A 21148-nucleotide genomic window follows, 5' to 3' on the forward strand; every position below is an offset into this window, starting at 1 on the left:
CTCTCTCGCGCGCCCTCTCTCGCGCGCCTCTCTCTCGCGCCCTCTCTCTCGCGCCCTCTCTCTCGCGCCCTCTCTCTCGCGCCCTCTCTCTCGCGCCCTCTCTCTCGAGCCCTCTCTCTCGCGCCCTCTCTCCCGCGCCCTCTCTCTCGCCCTTTCTCATGCGCCCTTTCTCATGCGCCCTCTCTCATGCCGTCTCCCTCGCCCTCGCCCTCTCTCTCTCTCTCTCTCTCTCTCTCTCTCTCTCTCTCTCTCTCTCTCTCTCTCTCTCTCACATGCCTTCTCTCTCACGCCCTCTCACACTCTCTCTCTCTCTCTCTCTCTCTCTCTCTCTCTCTCTCTCACGTGCTCTCTCTCTCTCATGCCTTCTCTCTCACGCCCTCTCTCTCATGCCTTCTCTCTCACGCCCTCTCTCTCATGCCTTCTCTCTCACGCCCTCTCTCTCACGCCCTCTCTCTCTCTCTCTCTCTCTCTCTCTCTCTCTCTCTCTCTCTCTCTCTCTCTCTCTCTCTCTCTCTCTCTCTCTCTCTCTCTCTCTCTCTCTCTCTCTCTCTCTCTCTCTCTCACCAGAAGCAGGTTGGTGGTCTTTCTGTCTTATTTAGTCTCCTCTCCGGCCAGGCCCCCACTGCTCTGTCTGTGATTTGTCCCACCCCCATATTTCCACAGGGTGCTCAAGGTCTGCCAGCAACACCTTTTGGTGAAACTGCCAAAATCAAGAATTACTGCTCACCTTCACTCTTTCATTCCTCTTTTTTTCCTGCCTCTGGAATAAGCTCCTACACTCTCTTCAATCCCACTCTTCCCTCCAGATCTTCAAAACAGCTGTTCATCACCATCTCATATATTTTCCCATCCAAAACTATGATCTTTTTTACCCTCATTAACCTACCCCAAACTCACCTCCTTCAAATTCCCTGCTTTCCTTCATGAAAATCCCTGTCGTGTCCATCTTGTTTACCCCATGTACACACTCCGTCACTCTCCCTTCCATAGATCTCCTAATGTCTCTGCTCCCCACTGTTTTGTGCTTCCCTCTCCCACCCCTCGTCTCTTACTCCCTTTGTTTTATGTTCTGTGTGTTAGCTCTTATATGAGCCTCGACAATGTACATAAAGAAAAAAAAGCAGTGGAAGGGACTGCTGGGATATGGATCTGACAAAGGCATGACAGACCAAATGGCTAAACCAATGCCTTAAATGTCTTGTGTATAATGTCCAATTGCAAAAGCAATGTCAAAAGGTCTTTGTCTTCTTTTGCAAAATAGTTTCAGAAGTCTTGTAGAAACTCAGGATGGAGCATCCTTAAGCGCAAAATTTAAAGTCAGGATTTGGTTTACATAAAGTCTCATTTTTGGCATTCCGTACAGATAGTCACATCAATGGTCAGAACAATTGTAATTTTTTCTTCAAGTTATTTTTCAGGTCATTTCTCAGTTGATCAATAAACATGTGAGAAGAACAAGTAAAAATAATTCATTAAGACCAAATAAGAGTATAATGAGGGAAAACATTTACCTTGGTGAGCTCCTGTGCGTTTGCTAAATTATCAACGGCAATAGCAAGAAACACGTTCAGCAGGGTATCTGTCTGGTCATGGAACTCAGATGATTGATTGCACATGGCTCAGGGTACACTACATACACCTCACAGCACACCACAAACAACTTAGGGGAGATCGGGGCTAGTTGGAACACGGGGTAGGTTGAAACATTGCAATTGTCAAATGAATGATTTGTTTGATGACAACACAAGTCCAGTGGAAAATTACTGGCAGGGAAGGATCTAGTAGCCATTTTGTTTTCAAGTAACTGACAGGCAGGACAGTGGTTGAGGTCTGCAGGTTTGTTTGTTTTTGGTAGTTGATAGCAAATATTTCACTTCAGGGCAAAATCTTTCTGTTGTCTTAATATTGCAGGATACCTTTGACCATTGATTTGAAGACATATTATGAGAGATTTGTCTTGTACCCAATAGTTTCCTCTTGGCTCATGAGTTCAATGAGGCTAGTTGGAACATACATCTTTGGGCAGGATGGACCATGTTCCAACCAACCCCATCAATGTTTTGTCGAATCCTTATTCTGGTATTCATGGTGCCTTGTATTCAGAGGAAAGTTTTAGCAATTAATTCATTTCAATTAATCTTTATATCATTTCAGAAATTAGAAAATGTAATGGAAAGTCTACCACAGCATGGAGTCACATACTCCTCCAGATGTTATGCTCCATCCTGCAAAGGAGGTGGTGAATAACACCAAATCATGTGGAACTGTTGCCAATTATTTTAACATACCCCATGTTGCTCTGTGACACCATTGTGTAACAGACAAGAAAACGATTAGGCCCCTTATGACCATTAAAGTTCTGTTCATATGATACCTAATGAAGTTTAAGTTTGGTCTCAGAAATGGATGACATACGTTTCATGTTGAGATTTTTGGTGACTTTATGTTTATTTTATGTGTGTAGACCTAATAGATATAAACTTGTGTGTAAGTTCAAACAAAAAAAAACATCGATTAGAATTTTTCTGTCAAGACCTAACATCGTTGTTAACTTTTATTTTCCATTGCTAATATGTAAGCTATATGAAGGACATTTCCGATGGTTATTTCAAAAAGTTCGGTCATGCGGAAGTTTTATAATGCACAATTTGTTAAAAATGTTCCAACTAGCCCGGTCCTCCCCTGCAATACACTGTGGACAGTTCACAACACCCCACACAGGTTTCGCAAAAATAACTCAGCATACGGACTAGGTTACAGCATGCAAGTCAGCTTACAGCTGATTACATTAAGCTTGCAGCACACTACACATAGTTTACCAAATAGTGGGAATTACGATTGTACTACTAATAACTTGCAGGACACTGCACAGCTTACAGCACTTTACAAGTGAAGTTCAATGAAATCTTACTATGATGGAGCAAACGTGTGTGTCACCGAAACTCCAAAATTGCCAAGTAGCGGAAATAGCACCACCTTCGGTGGTAGCCGGTATTACAAATCATCTTCCTTTATTTTATGATACGGAGTATGAATTGTTGTGATAAGCCTGGTGTCGGATTAATGGTTAAGATGGCTTGCTTAAGATTTTAGGGTCTTGAGTTTGAGTCCCAGTTGTGCTGCTAAATAACACCAAGTGTGTTGACTCAGCCTGTTATCCTTCCAAGGTCGGCAAAATGAGTACCAGCTTACTAGGAACAGGGGAACTGCATCAGCAGCACAGCCACACTCCAAGTGATGATGCAACCAGCAGCCATAGGCTGCATACAAAATAATAAGAATATGTTGTGATTAATAAAATTTCTTTCAAAAATGAGAAAAATTATAAAATGAAATGTCCAAGACTGTGCTGCAGCACATTGCCTACCTAAAGTGGGCTGAGAAAAGTACTCCCGGAGGGTGGAAATGCCTGCTAGTACAAACAAAATGCAATTGATGATTGTCCTGGAAAAAAAACATTTCACTTTTCCAGAAAGATTTGTTGGTAATCTCCTTTCAAAATAACCTTTGAAGATACATATCGATATTAAATATATTGTGAGTTAATGGATATAATTACACATTTACATCAGAATTGAAAATGTGGGTTATCGAGTTCCCCCCCCCCCCCCAAGGACACCCCTCAATTCAATTGACACAAACCTATACATTGCAACATACCGTGCACTCCATATAGTATACAGCACCCAATATGTAAAACATACAGTATATCCCAAAGAGTACAACATGATTAAACACATATGAAGAAAAAGGTTGCGAGGATACAGTTTCCAAAGAGAGTGAGGAAGATGAAATAGAAGCAATACAACATGCCCTTGGGTACACCGCCCTGGGATTGAATCCCATCATACATGACCACATTCCAATCTTCTCCTGTAAGGACCTGCATGCGTGCACACGGATTCACACTTGTGAGTGCACTGATTGACACTCAGTTTCGGCATACACAGATCAACACTTAGGTTGGCGCACACCTATTCATGCTCACGCGGAGCGCACACACATTCACATTCACGTTCACATGAAGCACACTCATGTGGATCACACATTCACACTCTCATGCAGCTCACACCCATTCACACTCATGTGGAGCACACACCCACTCACATGCACGGGGAGCTCACTTCAACTAACACTCTTACATGGTTCACATTTCGAGGGAGTGCACACATGGAAACTGAGTTACGAGGTCACAGACATTTTTATGGTGTATAAGAAAAATGCATAAATTGGCTTGAGAGTTTGGTGGCTTCAAAACCCCATGATGATCAAAATGAGCTTCAAATGCAATACATTCATCCATTTATGAGTATATTTATCCTTTTGATTTTATTGTGCATGCTTCCTTTTGTCAAATTATTTGTATAAATATTATCATCGAAAAAGTGTTTCTGATTTAAGCACTCAAAGTTTTGGTATTTCATTTTATTTCTCATGAGAGCTCTCCAAGATAAATCACCATTAAAGTAATCTTCTCTCTTGTTCAACACTATACAAAGCAGGTTAAAAAGCATCACAACTAAGTTCCATCAGCTATCGTGAGAAATTGTCCTACTATATGGGTTAGTAATAAAATGGCAGGAACTGTTATATATTTCACGTATGGTAACATGATTTATACACCACCGCTTTAAGCAGTCTGCAATTTGTTAGAAACGTTCAAACCACCAAGCAGATGACCACATGAGGGGGGGAATGAGTGGTGGGGAGAGGGAGGGGGTAGGACAATCTTTCCATAATTCCTCAAGATATGAATATGGGAAAATTTAGCAAAACAATATAATTCAAGGGTTGTAATCAAAGAAAATGTATTTTCTGGTTCTAAACAGCATGGGTCTCCCCAAAGCACTTCACAGCATTAAATAGAAAACATCAACAACGTGTCTGCAGTCCAACTGCTCAGATGGAAAGTGTGCCCTGCTTATTCCTGGCTGTATTCCCAGGTATATTGCTTCTATTTCCTCAACACTTCTATTTCCTATTTCTATTTCCTCTACAGTCTCCAGAATCTAATTAGTTAATCTTTGCATCATTATACATACTTGTAGCAAGTTCGACGTAGATCCCTTCAGACATTCTAAAGTTATCACGGAAATGAAAACCCATCATGGACGCACAGAGGCACAAACATGGATGGACAGCCGAATGGACAACCCGAAAACATAATGCCTCTGGCGACTTCGTCAGCTGAGGCATCAAAAAAACACAAAACTTTATATTTCACTCCATAAAGATTCTCATTTCTATTGAATTTCCTTCTGCTCCTGGTTCTATATCCCCCCCCCCCAACCTCCATCTTTTCTCCAAACTGAATCTACATCTATAATAATAAATATCAGTGCGTGTCAGTCAGCCAGTCGGTCAGTCAGTCAGTCAGTTAGTCCGTCAGTGTGCATCTCCTGCATAACTCCAAAACCATGAAAACTTGCAGCCCAAACTTTGCATGCATACGAAGGGAATAAGCTGAGGCTTACCTTCATGAAAGGCTTACCCTTGGTCAGCCCAACTTCACTTCACAGGGGTCTTAGCCACCATTTTGATTCGGCCTATTCAAACATGCCTGCCTTGGAACAGGTTGTAACCGTTTCTGTATGATCGAGCTTCATACCTACGAATCACTGTATACATCACCGGTCAATGATCTTCATACCTATGAATCGCTGTATACCTTGTGAATCGCTTGCCAAGCCAGACGTTCCTTATATCAACTGATGTTTGCAAGCCATGGCGATACAGTGCCATGTAAGCCATGGCCATGGCTTCAACCAAACATTGGCATCTTTGCTTGAGCGCTTAAGCCACTTGGTGAGCGCTCCACAAGATGATTGGTTAGAACCATTTGTTTTTTGGATACCCTTAATATAACAGACACAGATTGTGTCAAATTCAAAGCATTAAAGATGTTGGGATTGGCGTGTCGGATTTCCGAACATTTTTAAAGAGAGATGGAAATCCATAAAGTATTGTTGTGGTTGACGAAATTCGCAAACCACCATTCAGGTCCCTTAGGTGAGATATCTCTGTAAGTATATGTGTAGTTAGGCCCAAACCCGTTGTTTAGAGGGAATAAATGTCATTCATTCGGGCTGCGACCCTTTTAGATAGCCGTTTTTCTTTTACTATCTTTATTTTGGACCAGCCGCCATTACTACCATTACTACCACCACCAACCACGTCTCAACAGCCATCACACAACAACCACCAACCGCAACGCCGCTTCACAATCCACAGCCACGACCTTTACCGTCACAACTCGCCCTCACAACCATCGCATCACCGCCATTCCCGCGCCGCTTGTGGGCACCGATACTGGACTCGTGCAGGGCGCGCACCGAGCAGCGGGTGCAAAAACACCAGCCTTTCCGAAGCAATCGGATCAAAAACGACTCACGCCCACTTCTGTTCCGTCCTATCGGCGAGCGTGGGGCGATTTGGCCCCGCCTCCAGGTGCGTCGGAGTATAATCGCTATATGCAGATTCGTGGATCAAAAAGCATTCACACCCACTTTTCCTCTGTCCAATGGGGAGCCAGCCAGAGGTAAAGGGTCGAAGGTAAAGGAGCGAAGCCCCGGGGGCTATAAAGGGCCGCGTTCGCTCGCCAAAAAGGCAGTTGAGTTGGGAAGAGTGAGTTAAGTGGAGTTGGAAAGAGTCAGTCAAGAAGAGTCGGAGAAAGCAGTTGGACGGAGCTGTGGAGAGTTGGAGAGGTGGCGGCGGCGAAGGCAGTCGAGAGGGCGCTCGTGTCAGAGTCGGGGAGCTGCGGAGAGGGGAGGCCGGTAACGCGACCGAGGTCGTGGTGGAGACGCTCGTCGCGGGACCCGAGCCAGCGAGATATCCTCATCCCCCCCGAGCATCAACAACCCCCTCCTGTTTCCCCCCGCGCTGAGATAGTGCGAGAAGGGGGCCCCGTTCCCACCCCATTTCCAGGCAGTGCCAGCGAGGCCCGCGGAGTCGAGGCGCCACTGCCATTTTGCGGCTCATCACCAGACGGGTAGGCTCGACGCGGTCTCGGCCCCAGGCCCGTCTGCCCCCATCATCGTTGAGGGTGGTCCCTTTTTCTTTTGCTTTGAGTATATGTGTTGTCGGCGCCGTCTGTGAAGTAAAACTGTATAAGTGTTGCCGTGTGCCCGGTAGTCGGTAGTAGATCTGCATTGTGTTTCTCTTTTACATTTGCTTTTTGTGCATTATTGTGGTGTTTCTTCTTTTACATTTGCTTTTGGTGTATAATTGTATATGTGTGCTTTCCGTTTGCCGCGGAATAAATGTGCTTTATGTTGAACTGTTTTTCCCGTTTCGCTTCGTCTTTTCCTTTATTGAATCTCCATCTTACTTCACGTAAAGGGTTGGTCGTGGGCTAAAACGCCCGATAATTAATCGAACCGTCGGGGTTGACGATAACACCGCTCGGTTATCCCGATAGTACGGAACGGGTCGCTTAAAGTGGCCCGTGTCCGAAGTCGACCTGCGGCGAGGTGCGATCGCCCGGTCTACCCTCCGTGTGGGTACTTAGGTAGGTCGAATTTGGCGAGCAACCCTATCCCACGCGGGGGGCCGATTGGCACGATTGTGGTGAGGCCGAAAGGCCCACCCGTGACTAGTTCCTGGCGTTAGTCCGAGAGGGTCACGACGGGATTGTCCGTCCGGTGGGCGACGTGCCGCGATTCGAGTTACGTGGCCGTTCGCACGCCGGCAGGCGCGAATTCGCAACAGTATTATGAATAACATAAAGGTAATCATTTCCTCTATGCAGCTTATTAATTGAACCAAATCTTCTGGTTCATAGCAAAATTACATTCGTTCTTCTTTGACTCGCCTTTTTGATTTCCAAATCAGAAATAAAAACATTTTTTCTTTGTTGCAGCAAATAAGCCTTGTACTTTGTCCTTTCCATCTCGTTTCTCCAAGACAACAAACATCAACTGTTCTTCGATTCAGCAATTTCACCAAATTCTCCATTCCTTCCTGTCATCGTACAAACATTGATCAATCCTATTTGCAATCTTTGTTTTTCCCAGATAAAATCCAGGATCTATGAGGATCTATCCCAGATAAAATCCCAGATAAAAACTATCCAGGATGTACAAGCAATTTTGGGCTGTTCACCATCATGGATATGTCATTTGACTGTTTTACTCATTTCCTCCACTTTGTCCACCGTTTTTTCTTTGTCATAGGCAGGTGGATTTCCCCACTTGGAACTTTGGGCTGCACCGTGCCCATGTTTTAGAACTGCCATCATGATTTTTGAAGCCAAGGTTTCTATGACCAGTGCCCTTCCTGACACCAACCATTTTTCTTTTTACCTTTAACCATCATTGCATACCTATAACAGATATACATACCCTACTCACTTGTTGAATACATTAATTTCATATCTACATTACTTGTTGTATAGGGGACTTTAAACAATTGAAATTTTGGGGTTTTTTTGGTGGGGGAAGGGGTGTGAGAATACAATACAATGGCAACACATAAATAACTGGATGGGCACACTGTACAGCGCAAACCTCCACCATGTAATGCCTGATCCACGAGAACATATCAGGCCCAATACATTTTTGAAATATCATCGTTTTTGGCCCTATCTCTCATTGGTGAAGAATCACTTAAAAAAATTCTAGTAGTCAGATTGAGGTCCAGATCTTCACCAAAATCTAATCAGTTTGTCTTTGTCACATACCCAACCTGTCCACAAAATTTCATCCAGATAAGTCCACAACTTTATGAGATATCCTGCACACAAACAAACAGACAAACAAACAGACAGGCAGAAAGGGGTGAAAACATAACCTCCTTCACCTTCGGTGGCAGAGGTAAATATGTGTACTTGCTACACCACGCCAAATATATGCTTGCACCATATAAACCATATACTAACAACAGCTCACATCAGTCTGAATTAAATTCCCCACCCTTCCAATCCCATTGATTATTTCATAAGCAGATGCTCTCCCCCCCCCTACACACACACACACACACACACACACACACACACACACACACACACATACACACACACACACACACACACACACACACACACACACACACACACACACACACAATGCCATATAAGTTGATTCCAGGCCAAAAAAACCCATCATCATCAATTGTCCAACAACCATCGATTGTCCAATAACCACTGTGCATACCCATTTAATTATCCACATCATTAAAGAATGTTGAGAGGTGTGTTGAAATATTTCACAAATGCAATACATCCTGCATGGAATAAGTCCTTCTTATGCAAGCAATTACGAGTGACAGGACACAGGTGGTTTCCCCTGCCAATGTGATATATTGTTATGAATCTGGAAGCTTACTGCACTCAACATTCAGGTCCCTATTGAACAGTTATATCGGTAAGTACGCATTTCTAGTTAGGGTCTCGTCCTGAGTCTAATGCGAATTAAATGTTCATGCGCTGCGGAGTTATTTTGATAGTCAGGGTTTTCTTTTACACTTATAACAACAACAACAACAACACCAGCGGCACCGTCACCTCGCTCACCGACGCCATAGCGCACGTGTTTCTGGCTTCGGACGTGGGTGGGACCCCTCACTCCAGAGCCGACTCCGCCCACGAGGGGAAGGGCATGCCCTTCGTCTAATGAGGAGGCTCGTTGCCTCAGATCGGGACTCCGCCCATAAGGGTGGGAGTCGCCCCGCCTTCCGTGGGCCTGTCCAATGAGGGACGGCCTGCAAATCGCGCGACACAGTCCGACCAATGAGGAGGCGAGTGGTCAGGAAAAGAAGCCGCTCCCTCTTGAGGAGAAAGTGTGGTTGTCTGGACCAGTGTCGGAGAGACGGTGTGCTCGTGGCAGGAGCGTTCGTGAGACAGAGTGTTTGAGGCGTTCTGGCTGGAGAATGTCAAGGTCTTGTCGCCTGGTCGCCTTGTGAGCCTCTTCGCCTGGTCGCCTTGTGAGCCTCGTCGCCTGGTCGCCTTGTGAGCCTCGTCGCCTGGTCGCCTTGTGAGCCTCGTCGCCTGGTCGCCTTGTGAGCCTCGTCGCCTGGTCGCCTTGTGAGCCTCGTCGCCTGGTCGCCTTGTGAGCCTCGTCGCCTGGTCGCCTTGTGAGCCTCGTCGCCTGGTCGCCTTGTGAGCCTCGTCGCCTGGTCGTCTCGTCTTGCCTGCCGGCGTTCTGTCTGATCCACCTTCGCGCCAGCTGGTGTCCATCATTGCATTGTGTTGCGGGTTTGAGTCCCGCCCAACCGGATCATCGAAAACCGCACGAGGCGGGGAGGTGTGAGACAGGTTCTCCCCTCCGGCTCACCTTCCCTCCCGAGCTGAAGGGCCGAATAAAGGCCGCGGCCATCACTTCTTTTGGGTATTTGTGTGTGCATGTGTGTGTCTGTGGGCACGTCTTCAAGTAGAATTGTTTAAGTGCCTTGTCCATACTTTTCTTTTTTCGTCAGTTTAACTCTGCTCCTTGTGTGTTCCCTCCCCCCCCCCCCCCATTATAAATAAATCCCCTGTTAAATGTTTCAGCTCGCTTCTGTGTTTTCTTAATTGGTTTAGCACGGTGCGTGTTGGTGGATTAAAAAGGCCGTTGCTGCCGTAGTTGTGCATTTGGACCAACAGGACATCTGTAACCATCTGCTCGGGTTATGCACGGGTCGAGCACGGTAACGGCTCGTCCCGTTCGAGCTCCATAAAGGGTGTGAATTCCTCGGTAGCTCGCCACGTGGGCCTCTAGGTATTTTGAAGTTTGGCAAATAACCCTGTCCCACACGGTTGAAATATTGACGATTCACGGTCCTGTAAGGGACCCGTACCTTCGGAGTTATCGGAAAGGTACGATCTAGATTCCGGGTGTTCAGTGGCGCCGACTCTACTGCTCCATCTAGCGGTCGTGCTCGTCGCCGATACCCGGTCCACAACAATATAACAATAGCAGTACATTCATGCAGTTTCTTCAGTATGGGTTTAGCATATTGCAGCAGTTAGGGTTATGGCTAAATGGGTTTATTGCATTATTATCTCAACTGGACTTTAGTCAGGTGAGCTTATGCGATTGAGCAGTATACGTAGGTGAGTGAGTCTGAAAACACTTCAGTCATTATCGCTTGAACCAAACACACAATTTTGATGAAACTTGGCGACAAGCTTCATATCTAATGCCTAATGAAGGTGTATTGACCACATAAAAATCTGCGCTCATTAAGGGGATCTACAGGGTGTTTTTGACCACCTCCCCCCCAAAAAATATAGGTATTTGCTCGCTTCACCGTCCTGGTCATCATGGTGAAAATTACACCATCATGCTCACATACAAATGGATGAAAAGACACCGAACGACAAGACATTTTTGAAGAGTTAGACATCAACTCCACACATGGCTAACTGACTTCCTCCACTCAAATAGTCACAACGTGTGGTTTTCATTGGAATCCTTTCAACTCCCCTCCCTGTCAAGGCTGGAGTGCCACAAAGCAGTCCTGGGCCTAGTCTTATTCCTGATCTTCATAATTAAATGATCTCTTTGACTCTGGAAAATCCTCTTCATTTATTTTCTGATGACTCCATCCTGTGACGTGACATCCTCATCCTTCTGACAGGCAGGCTGCAGCCTCTTCCCTCTCTTCAGACCTTCACAAAATCACAAGATGGTCAAATACTTGGAATATGTCTTTCAATCCTGACAAATATCACACCCTCACAATCTTTCTCCAAAAGAACCATCGGGTAACCACCCCCCCCCCCAACAAATCCACTTTCTTAACAATCCTCTTGATGAAGATCAGGCACTCAAACTCGTGGGTCTCACTATCAGCCATGATCTTTTTTTGGCAAACCACATTTCAAAGCTGGCCTCCAAAGCCAGCTGCCAACTGGGCATCCTCCGTCGTACAAAGTCCTTCCTTGGCACACCTGAACTCCTATCCACATACAAGGCCTTCATCCACTGCTTGATGGAACACTCTTCTATCTGGGCCCCACTCCCTTGCCTCACTTCTCAGCTTGATGTAATGGCAACCAAGGCCTTCAAGATTATTGGCATCTCCCATGATGAAGCTTAGTCTTATGGGTCTATCACTTCGCCATTGCAGAGAGGTCGGTGGTCTCTGCGTCTTCTCTTGCCTCCTTTCTGGTCTTGCACCCTCTGCTCTTTCCATGCTTGTCCTCCCCCCCCCACCCCCGAGGTTTCTGCAGGGCATACATGGTCCACCATCAACCCCCTTCTGGTTAAATTATCTAAATCCAGGATCAATGCTCACCTCCACTCATTTGTTCCTCTTTTTTTAAAACTGCCTGTGGAATCAACTTCCACATTCTCTTCAATCTTATTATTCCTTCCAGGTCTTCAAGACAACTGTTCACCACCATCTCAGAATGTGCCCAATCCAAAACCATGATCTTTTCTTCCCTTGTTAACCCCCACCCTCAACCAATGCCTGCTCCTTCTAAATTTCCAGTTGTCCTTCCTGAGAGTTTCCTTCGGTATCCATCTTGTCCACCCCTTGCATCCTCTCCTGCCCTTAATTCCTCCTCACACCCATTGTTTTTCCAAGTTGCTTCTATCTTGGCGTTCAACTCTGCTGTTGATATTCTCCTCTCTCTTTACTGTTCATTTTGTCCTGTTGTGTCCTGATCCGTTCAGTGCTGTAATACTAGTTCCTCCACAATCCTCGACTATGTATCAAAAAAAAAGAAAAGAAAAGAAGACTCAGTATAAGGGTGAGATACAAATTCCTTATACTGGATCATTGTGCATCTATGAAGACTTTGATGAAAGAGTAATGTGTTGTCTTGAATCTGTCATAGATAAAAGGCAAATGGTGAAAGGAGCTGCTAAATGGTACATCAAGAGTACATAGGAATAAGTAGTATCTTCAAATTTTGACGTTTAAGTGAAAAAATTTCCAACTACATAACTTCAAAAGTGGAAGAAAGGTGAGAGAAAAAGAGAATGAAGTGAGTGGGGGGGAGGGAGGGGGGAAGAAAAACCAGGTCAACCCTGAAAATGGATGACGCTCAAGTATAGAGCTTATACTCAATCTGCTGTAAAGAAAGATTAACCCATGATGAGTATGAGGATGCTGCAATGAGATTGAAGCACAAAAGTGCTGTTAGGTGTAGTTGTTGCTGGTGCATATCTTGGTGATATTAGCAAATATTTTTGAAGGAAACAGTGAACAGTGAAATGGAGAATAGTTCCACAGAAACATTGGCCATAGGTGAATTGGTACGAAGTGATTGGCAAGGCTTTTCAGAAAGTTATGCACTGGTTGTGCTGTTTTGAGTGAGTGAAAGGTAATCTGGTGAAATTCCAGAATCTAGTAGCAAGATAAAATAAAAGAAACAAAATAAGGGATAAAAGAAAAAGAGAGAAACAAAAGAAAACATGAAAAACTAAAATAGCACCCAGAAGAACACATACCTCTGCCAGGAGGAAAAGTTTACGTTTTGGATCCCAATGACAGGCCAGATCTGGATCCGGACCTCAACCAAAATCAAATTGACGTGTTCTTGTCACAAACCCAACTCAACTTTGTTTTGTCATAACTCGTCCACAACTTTTGAAATATAATGCAATATGTATATCGTTTTTGGCCCCATCACTCAATGGTGAAGAATCAGTTGCAAATTCAAAAAAATTCTCGTATCCGGATCCAGATCTTCACCAAAATTGAATCAATTCTTCCTTGTCACCCACCCGACCTATCTACTATGTTTTGTCCGAATCCATTCATAACTTTTTGCGATATCATGTTATATATCATTTTTAGCCCTATCCTTCAATGGTGAATAATCATTTTCTCAGGTCCAGATCTAGATCCAGATATTCACCAAAATCTCATCAATTAGTTCTTGTCACACACCCAATTTGCACACCAAGTTTCATCCTAATCCATCCATAATGTTTTGAGATATCTGCTCACAAACAAACAGACGAGTGAAAACATAACCTCCGTCCATCGCAAATGGCAGAGGAAATGAAAACGATCTTTTATAATGAAATTATTTTTCAAATGACATTTAAAATAACATAGAAGTAAAACGTTTAATTAAAAACATCTTAAATATTCTTATGCAATATGGATTGAAAAGACAAATAACCTGAAAGACGGTTAGGATAGCAGATGGAAATGTATCAAAGTTCGTTGGAGGTGTTCCCTCTTCAAAGTCAAACCTGGGGAGAAACAGAACAGCCCAACTTATACATGGACATTTACATTAGTTTGTTTGAATCTCAATGCCAATTCGATCTTTTGTTAAGGTTAATATAGTTCTACTTATTACTTCTTATTTCATGTACTTCATGTAAAATATCTCTTCTTACAAATCAAATCCTAATGATAACTGAATATTCAACAGCTTGTCTGCAGTTTTGTACAAGTAACAAAACAATATACAAAATGGATGCCTCTTATACTACCAATCAATTTGAGGATTTATATTTCAGCCATAATCACAAGTCATAGCACAAAAAAGCTAAATTTGTGATTATCAGGTCATCAGAGATCAAAGAAGTTTGATGGAAATGCATGATTCATTGAAAGCTATTTAGTCTGTACAGACTACCATTGTGGCAAAATGGTTGATTTATTGGGAAGATCGTGGTTGATGGCTTGATAGCCTCAGTGAAAGACAAAGTATACTCACTGTCCCCCAAAGAGCTGCATGCCGAGGAGAGCAAACACTACAATGAAAAGGAAGAGCAGGAACAGTAAGGAGAGGATGGAGCGCATGGAACTCAGGAGTGAGACGACGAGGTTCCGCAAGGAGGACCAGTATCTGAAACATGTGTCCATTCCTATCATCTCTACGTAGCTTCTTTTTAATACCCTTACAAATATTCCAAGACATGAAGGTCTTGAGAGCAAAGACCACATCATTTTGGTGATGTAGATATTGATAGAATTGCTTATTTCCTAGGGTACTGCTATAACTCAATATTGCATGGTTTTAGTGATTTCCCATCTGTTACCTGCATGGACCCACTTTTCAGGGAGATTTTTCATGTATTTATGCCTCAACTTGGCAAGCAGAATGTGATTCCCATGCTTATTGGATGAGTGTGACAAATTTATGCAAATAAAACTAAATGAGGTGGAGCTATCACACAGGTATAATGGGGGACAAAATTACTTTTTACTTTGTATAAGTTTTCCTTGTATAATTATGGCTGGTTGCTTTCAGCCAAATAACTGCAAAACAAACTGATGAACTTTATAAGTGGAATTGTTGCAAAAAGGAAGGTTGGGAGGTGTGTGTGTGTGTGTGTGTGTCTGTGTGTGTGTGTGTGTGTGTGTGTGTGTGTGTGTGTGTGTGTGTGTGTGTGTGTGTGTGTGTGTGTGTGTGTGTGTGTGTGTGTGTGTGTGTGTGTGAGAGAGTGAGAGTGAGAGTGAGACAGTTTAATAATATTTGGGGATGGGGCGAAAGAAAAATTATTAAAGCAAGTGTGATTGTCTGTAAGTTGTCAGTTTATGCTTTTGTCATGTTTTTCATGTAACACAAGACTATAAGTTATCTAACATCAATATGGAGATAATAACTTCGAAACATAATCACTGAGAAAACACGACATAATTTGTGAAAATTGTATTCTTACTTTGTGACTTTGAAGATTCTTAGCAACCGCAGAGCACGCAGGACACTTAAGCCAAAGGAGGTTCCAGGCTGAATCCAGGCCCAGAGTACTTCAAACAGGCTACCGACAACCACCTAAGTTAGAAACAATGGATTAATAAGCAGTCAGTGCTTCAGTAGTTTATGCATCAGTTGTCAATTTCATTGTGACCCCAGAGATATGGTCTTGTAATATGCAGTTTAAAATTATTACTTGTGAAATCGAAGATTTGCAAGTACATATTTTGTTTCCTGAGTATGTTTGTCTGTTTATCTGTTTATCTGTTTGTTTGTCTGCCAGTCACCTACAAGTTGTAATTCTAAACCGATCTTCACAAAACGTAACCAACTGATAGAGGAAGTCAAAAGCTGGAAATCTATTTTTTTGAGATCAATAGGTTAAAAGGTCAAAAGTTAAAGTGACATAAATCGTTATATATAAAACTGAAAAAAAATCATGGGTGGACGGTGAAGCCTCCGTCAGCCCACATGAGTGAGGCTATTAATTATGTATTATTGGACCGCGACTTCGTCTATGCATTACATACTATTGGGATGTAGCTTTTTGACCCTTTATCCCCCTTTAGATGCTATGGACCTTTTAAGAACCTATAGAGTTACACCCATTTAGACCCTTGAGACTCTTTCGACTATTGGACCCTTTTAGACACTTTTAACTCCTTGGACTCATATAGACCTGTTAGACCACTTAAACCCTTTGTCCTATTAGATCCATTTTTCGTTTTTTTTCTCTCCAAAATAAGCTCATATAGTGGGTCATGGGGTCTGGCCGCCCATACATACGTACGTCCTTCTACATTTGACTAAACAATCTTCTCCTCACCAACTAACTGACTGATATGGACCAAATTTGGTACAATGCATCAGGACAGCAAGATCTCATGTGGATATGCTCCCCATCTGGATGTGCCCCCTATTAAGTGGATTAAAGGGGGGTTTTGCCACAAATATTGCTATTTCATTCAAAAAAACCTCTTCTCGGAAATCGCCAGAGATATCCAAACCAAACTCGCCATGAGGCATCAGGACCATGCCCGAACCTTAGCTCATTCTGGTCACATGACTTTAAGTCTGTAAAAATGGCCGACTTAGTAAATTTCTTTAAAAATCTTCTCCAGACCCACCAATCAGAATGCTACCAAATTTGGGTTTCAACATTAGGCCAGGGCAGGGATGTTAAATTGGGAAGGTCATGCCGATCACATGACCAGAAGTGTGTCATAATGGCTGACAGTCAATTATTGGGAAAATCGCATAAATTCCTTCCAAAATCTTCTTCTCAAGACCCACTTGTCAGAATGCTTACAAATTTGGGTTGCAACATTATGGTAGGGTAGGGATGTTAATTATATTGAGGAAGTCATGTGGATCACGTGACCAGAAGTGTGTCAAAATAGCCGACTTTGTCAACTTTTGGAGAAATCGCATTAATTCCAATATAAATCTTCTTTTCCAGACCCACCAGTCAGAATGCTACCAAATTTGGGTTACAGCATTAGGCCAGAGTCCAGATAAGTTCCAGGTCCAGTGGTCCAATTATTATTATTATTATTATTATTATTATTATTATTATTATTATATTATCCACTTATCGTGGTGGTATGATGAGATCTTTCCAGGATTCTCGATGAGACATAGCATTAACTAAATCAACGCCTCTCAAACTGGTGTCCTTCTCGATGATGTCTCGCAGGGTCGTGAGGGGGTGACCCCTTCTATGTGGTTCTTCAGGCCTCCAGAGTAGATCTTTCTTTGTAAGTTCTTCATGTCGTGTCACATGACCAGCAAGGCAAAGGTGGCGTTCCCTCACAATAGCAGAGATGCAGGGCAAAGAACCATACAGATCCCTATTATTGATATGGTCTTGCCAAGAAACATTCAGAACTTTTCGAAGCAATCGGGTGTAAGTGCCGTCCAGTGATTTCTCCAATGTTTGGGTCAAGGTCCAGGATTCACACCCATAGAGAAGGATCAACACAACTGTAGTTTTGAAGACCCTTAGTTTACTCTGTCTGCAAATTGGAGATCTCCAAACTTTCCGGAGGGCGTGAACTTCTGCCAAAGCCTGAGCTTTTCTGCATTCCAAGTCACGCTGCGCGTTGGTATAGGTATTTAAAGTCATTCACTCTCTTTATCGGACTTCCGGTGACAGTAAGTACAGCACACTCAGCAGAAGGATCGACGTGCATTTGCTTCTTCTTTTCAGCATTGAGTACAAGCCCAAGTGTAGTACAGTATATGTGTGTAAAATTTGGTCAAAACTAGTCAAAGGTCAAGGTTAAGGCTTTTCAAAATATGTAAAACACATATTAGGCCATAGTTATAAAATTTATCAGTCAAATTTGGTATGCTTAACATTCAATCATATAAAACACTTGATAGGTAAAATTTTCAAAATTGCCAAATTGCTGTTTCCATGGCAACTATTCTTTATTTGCATTTCGCAAGTATCGTGCCAAGTACAACATCTTTCTTGTTTGTGCATTTTTAACCAAAAGCATTCCATGAGTGCACCAGGGAGTGTTTACTGCAATCTTGGGAAGTAATGTAAACATTTCCACCCACCATTCGTCATGAAAACTTCCCAACAGCTCATTAGTCATTTTGTTTTGTCCACCTACTGAACGTATCGTTCTCATTTCTTAGTGTTGAGAGTTAGTGTTGGGTTTACTAAACATTTCCTGAAAAAACGATATTTATCTGTAGTTCAACACGAGTTTGATTTCTGTAAAATCAAAGTACTGTCAAACTATCGGGTGCTCTGTGAAAGTTGGCAGCTGGTGGTTTACATCCAGCTATGTTTCACATCACCGTCGGGTGTTTTGACTGAAAATGTTCGAATTAAAATGATATACTTTGTTGCTAACAAATTAATGTGGAATACACATGCATTATGTCATCTCTTGGCAGGTCTATGTGGGCATACTATCAACCTAAAAGCCAATTCGTGTGAAAGATACGATGGAATCATTTACATCCACATTATAACAACCTGCATTGCTTGCCAAGTTCTCTGCCTGTGGCATAGAAAACCGCCTTCATTCCTGGATTTTCTCACTTCCTCCACAGTCCTCATGTCAATGGAACCTTCTCCTCCCCTCTCTCAGTGAAGGCTGGAGTTCACGAAGACAGTGTTTTTGGCCCACTCTTGTTCCTCATCTATATTAATGACCTCTCCGATGCTCTGGAGAGTCAACTTTTCCTTTTTGCAGGCAACTCCACATTGTGTCACACAGTACTCAATCCCTCTGCTAGGCAGACAGTAACTCCGTCTCTCTCTCTCTTTGCTGGTCTGGAAATTATTAGACTCTCATCTGATAAATGGAACATGTACTTAAATCCTGGAAAATTTCACAGTCTCACCCTTTTGCTCCAGGATGATCATTAAATGAATCTACCTATACATTTCCTTGGTCATCCACTGAAAGAGGATCAGTCTCTTGAACTTATAGACCTCACCATCAGCCATGACCTTTCATGGGCTGACCACATAGCAAAGCTTGCCTCCAAAGCCAGCCACAGACTGGGTATTCTCCATTGATTCAAGTCTTTCCTTGGAAAATCAGAGCTACTCACAGTCTATAAGGTCTTTTCCATCGCTCAATGCAGTACTGCTCTCTGCTGGCATTCCAGCATTACATGTCTCTTCTGGATTTAGTGGAATCTAAAGTCTCAAAATAATTGGCATCTCCCATGATGAGGCCAAAGCACAAGGTATGTTGCTTTCACATCACAGGTAGGTCGGTGGTCTCTCTCGTTTCTCCTGTTTCTTCTCCAATATTGCTCCCTCTGCTCTCTCAGTTCTCTGACCCTCCCCAGAATCTCCAGAATGCATGAATTCTTCCAGAAACTTCCTGATAAAAATTCTAAAATCCAGGCTGACTGCACACCTCAATTCTTTTATTCCTCACTTTTCCTGACTGTGGAACCACCTTCCAGAGGCTATTCTGTTTCACTCTTCCACTTCCCTCGAGGACTTCAAACAAGAAATGCACTGCCGATTCTTGTCATCCACAATTTTGACCCATGATGTTTATTCTCCCCATTAACCTTTCCTAACTCAATAATTTACTTGCTAGTTTCTGTTTCCTTCCCTCCTCATTATCCTCTTTTGCTGTTCATTTATTCTGTTGATGTTTGTCCAATTGTCAATTATACCTTGCTCTTCCATGAGCCTCGCTCCTGTAAAAAAAAGGAAAAGGACAGTGCATGGTACTTAAAAGATGGTTGCATCTCATGATACAAATCTGGTGATAAAAGTCAGGTTCAGCAATCATCAAAAACTTTCCTGTTGTCCAATACCCATCTAATGTTCAAAGACCAATGTATATTTGTGGCTGGTTAATTCACATCCAAAAGTGTATGGCAGTGGGGTGGGGGGGTCATTTTTAACAGCAACAGCATGTGGATCAACAGCTCATATTGATTATTTTTTTTCTCAGTCAGTGTTGCTCAATTATTTGAGGGGTGGTGATCACTGGTACAACTTACATGCAGTCTGGGTGTGGTTGTGGAGGGTTTTTACAGCAAGGTAGTTGAAGAAAAATGGGGATTTAGTGGAAGTTGTTTCCCATGAGTATGGGCCAAGGAGTGTTTGAGATAGAGATAATGAGAAGGGGTTGAATGGACAATGTCTATATGTTCAATACAAATATACATGCATCAAGCTACATGGAAGCACATTTGTAAGCTACATTTGTAGATCGCTCATGTCAGTTCTGGGGCTAAGGTTTTGATGAACGAATGTTTTGCAAGGAGAACCTCGACACAGGAGACTATTTAACATATCATGCCCAAGCAATATACATACTCGGAACTTCCACCGACTGCAGGTTTTACACAGCTAAGCCCAAGTGGATAACTTAGTCAGTAAGAGAACAAAAAAAAGATTCTGTGGATCTTTCACTTCCACTTATTTAAAAAGTACAGATGGCATCGCCGGCTTTACATCCACGTTTGAAAGACGGCATGCTCTCGGTATACAGCAGCAACGTCTGGTGGCACCGCACCAGAATGGTAGTTTTAGTTCAGCTCAACCATAACAGGGGCTGAACCCTCACCAGGGAGCACACTACAAACCGAGGTATTGCAAGAAAGAAACCATTTGTGAATTTGTGTTTGTAAGATAAAGAAAATCCGGCTTTTCCTTTGCCAATAACTATGATTAAATCATGCATTTCAAACATTTAAGAGTGGGGTTAAGGATGGATGGGTGAAGAAGTACATCACAGACAAAACATTGACAATCATAACATATGTGAACATTAATTATTTTTGTACATTAAAAAACTAATTGAGGCTGTGGGGGGGGAGGGGGGGACAATTTGGTGAGAGTTACATTTTTACAACACACACAACCCAGAGAATCAATATCTCAAGACACCAATACAGCATAAGAAGTGCAAAATGCTCACAGATCGTCCAGTTCAAGACCAGTCCACCTTCAAATTCTGTCGATGTCCCTGTAATTGCTTTCAGGTACCTATCCAATTTTTGGTGATAACCGTTGCTTTTAGGTACCTATCCGATTCCATTTTGAACCGATATGCTATTGGACAT

General features: G+C 43.0%; 1 protein-coding gene across 6 annotated transcripts in view; it reads right to left on the reverse strand.

Annotated features, from left to right (window-relative positions):
• LOC147015421 (voltage-dependent N-type calcium channel subunit alpha-1B-like) overlaps positions 1–21148 on the reverse strand; it is a 293408-nt gene that overhangs the window by 154516 nt on the left and 117744 nt on the right. For 5 of the 6 annotated variants that reach the window (XM_085850152.1, XM_085850151.1, XM_085850150.1 and 2 more), the window contains 5 exons: positions 15552–15664; positions 14603–14734; positions 14057–14129; positions 3766–3883; positions 1512–1579 (listed from right to left, as the gene is read on the reverse strand). In XM_085850152.1, coding sequence (XP_085706278.1) covers positions 1512–1579; positions 3766–3883; positions 14057–14129; positions 14603–14734; positions 15552–15664 — 504 coding nt within the window. The remainder of the gene's footprint in view (positions 1–1511; positions 1580–3765; positions 3884–14056; positions 14130–14602; positions 14735–15551; positions 15665–21148) is intronic. The other variant, XM_085850153.1, reaches the window with a different exon arrangement.

The sequence above is a fragment of the Eptatretus burgeri genome, chromosome 12 (genome assembly GCF_056783735.1).
Source record: "Eptatretus burgeri isolate ZD-2024b chromosome 12, Ebu_testis_v1, whole genome shotgun sequence".
NCBI lineage: Eukaryota > Metazoa > Chordata > Myxini > Myxiniformes > Myxinidae > Eptatretus > Eptatretus burgeri.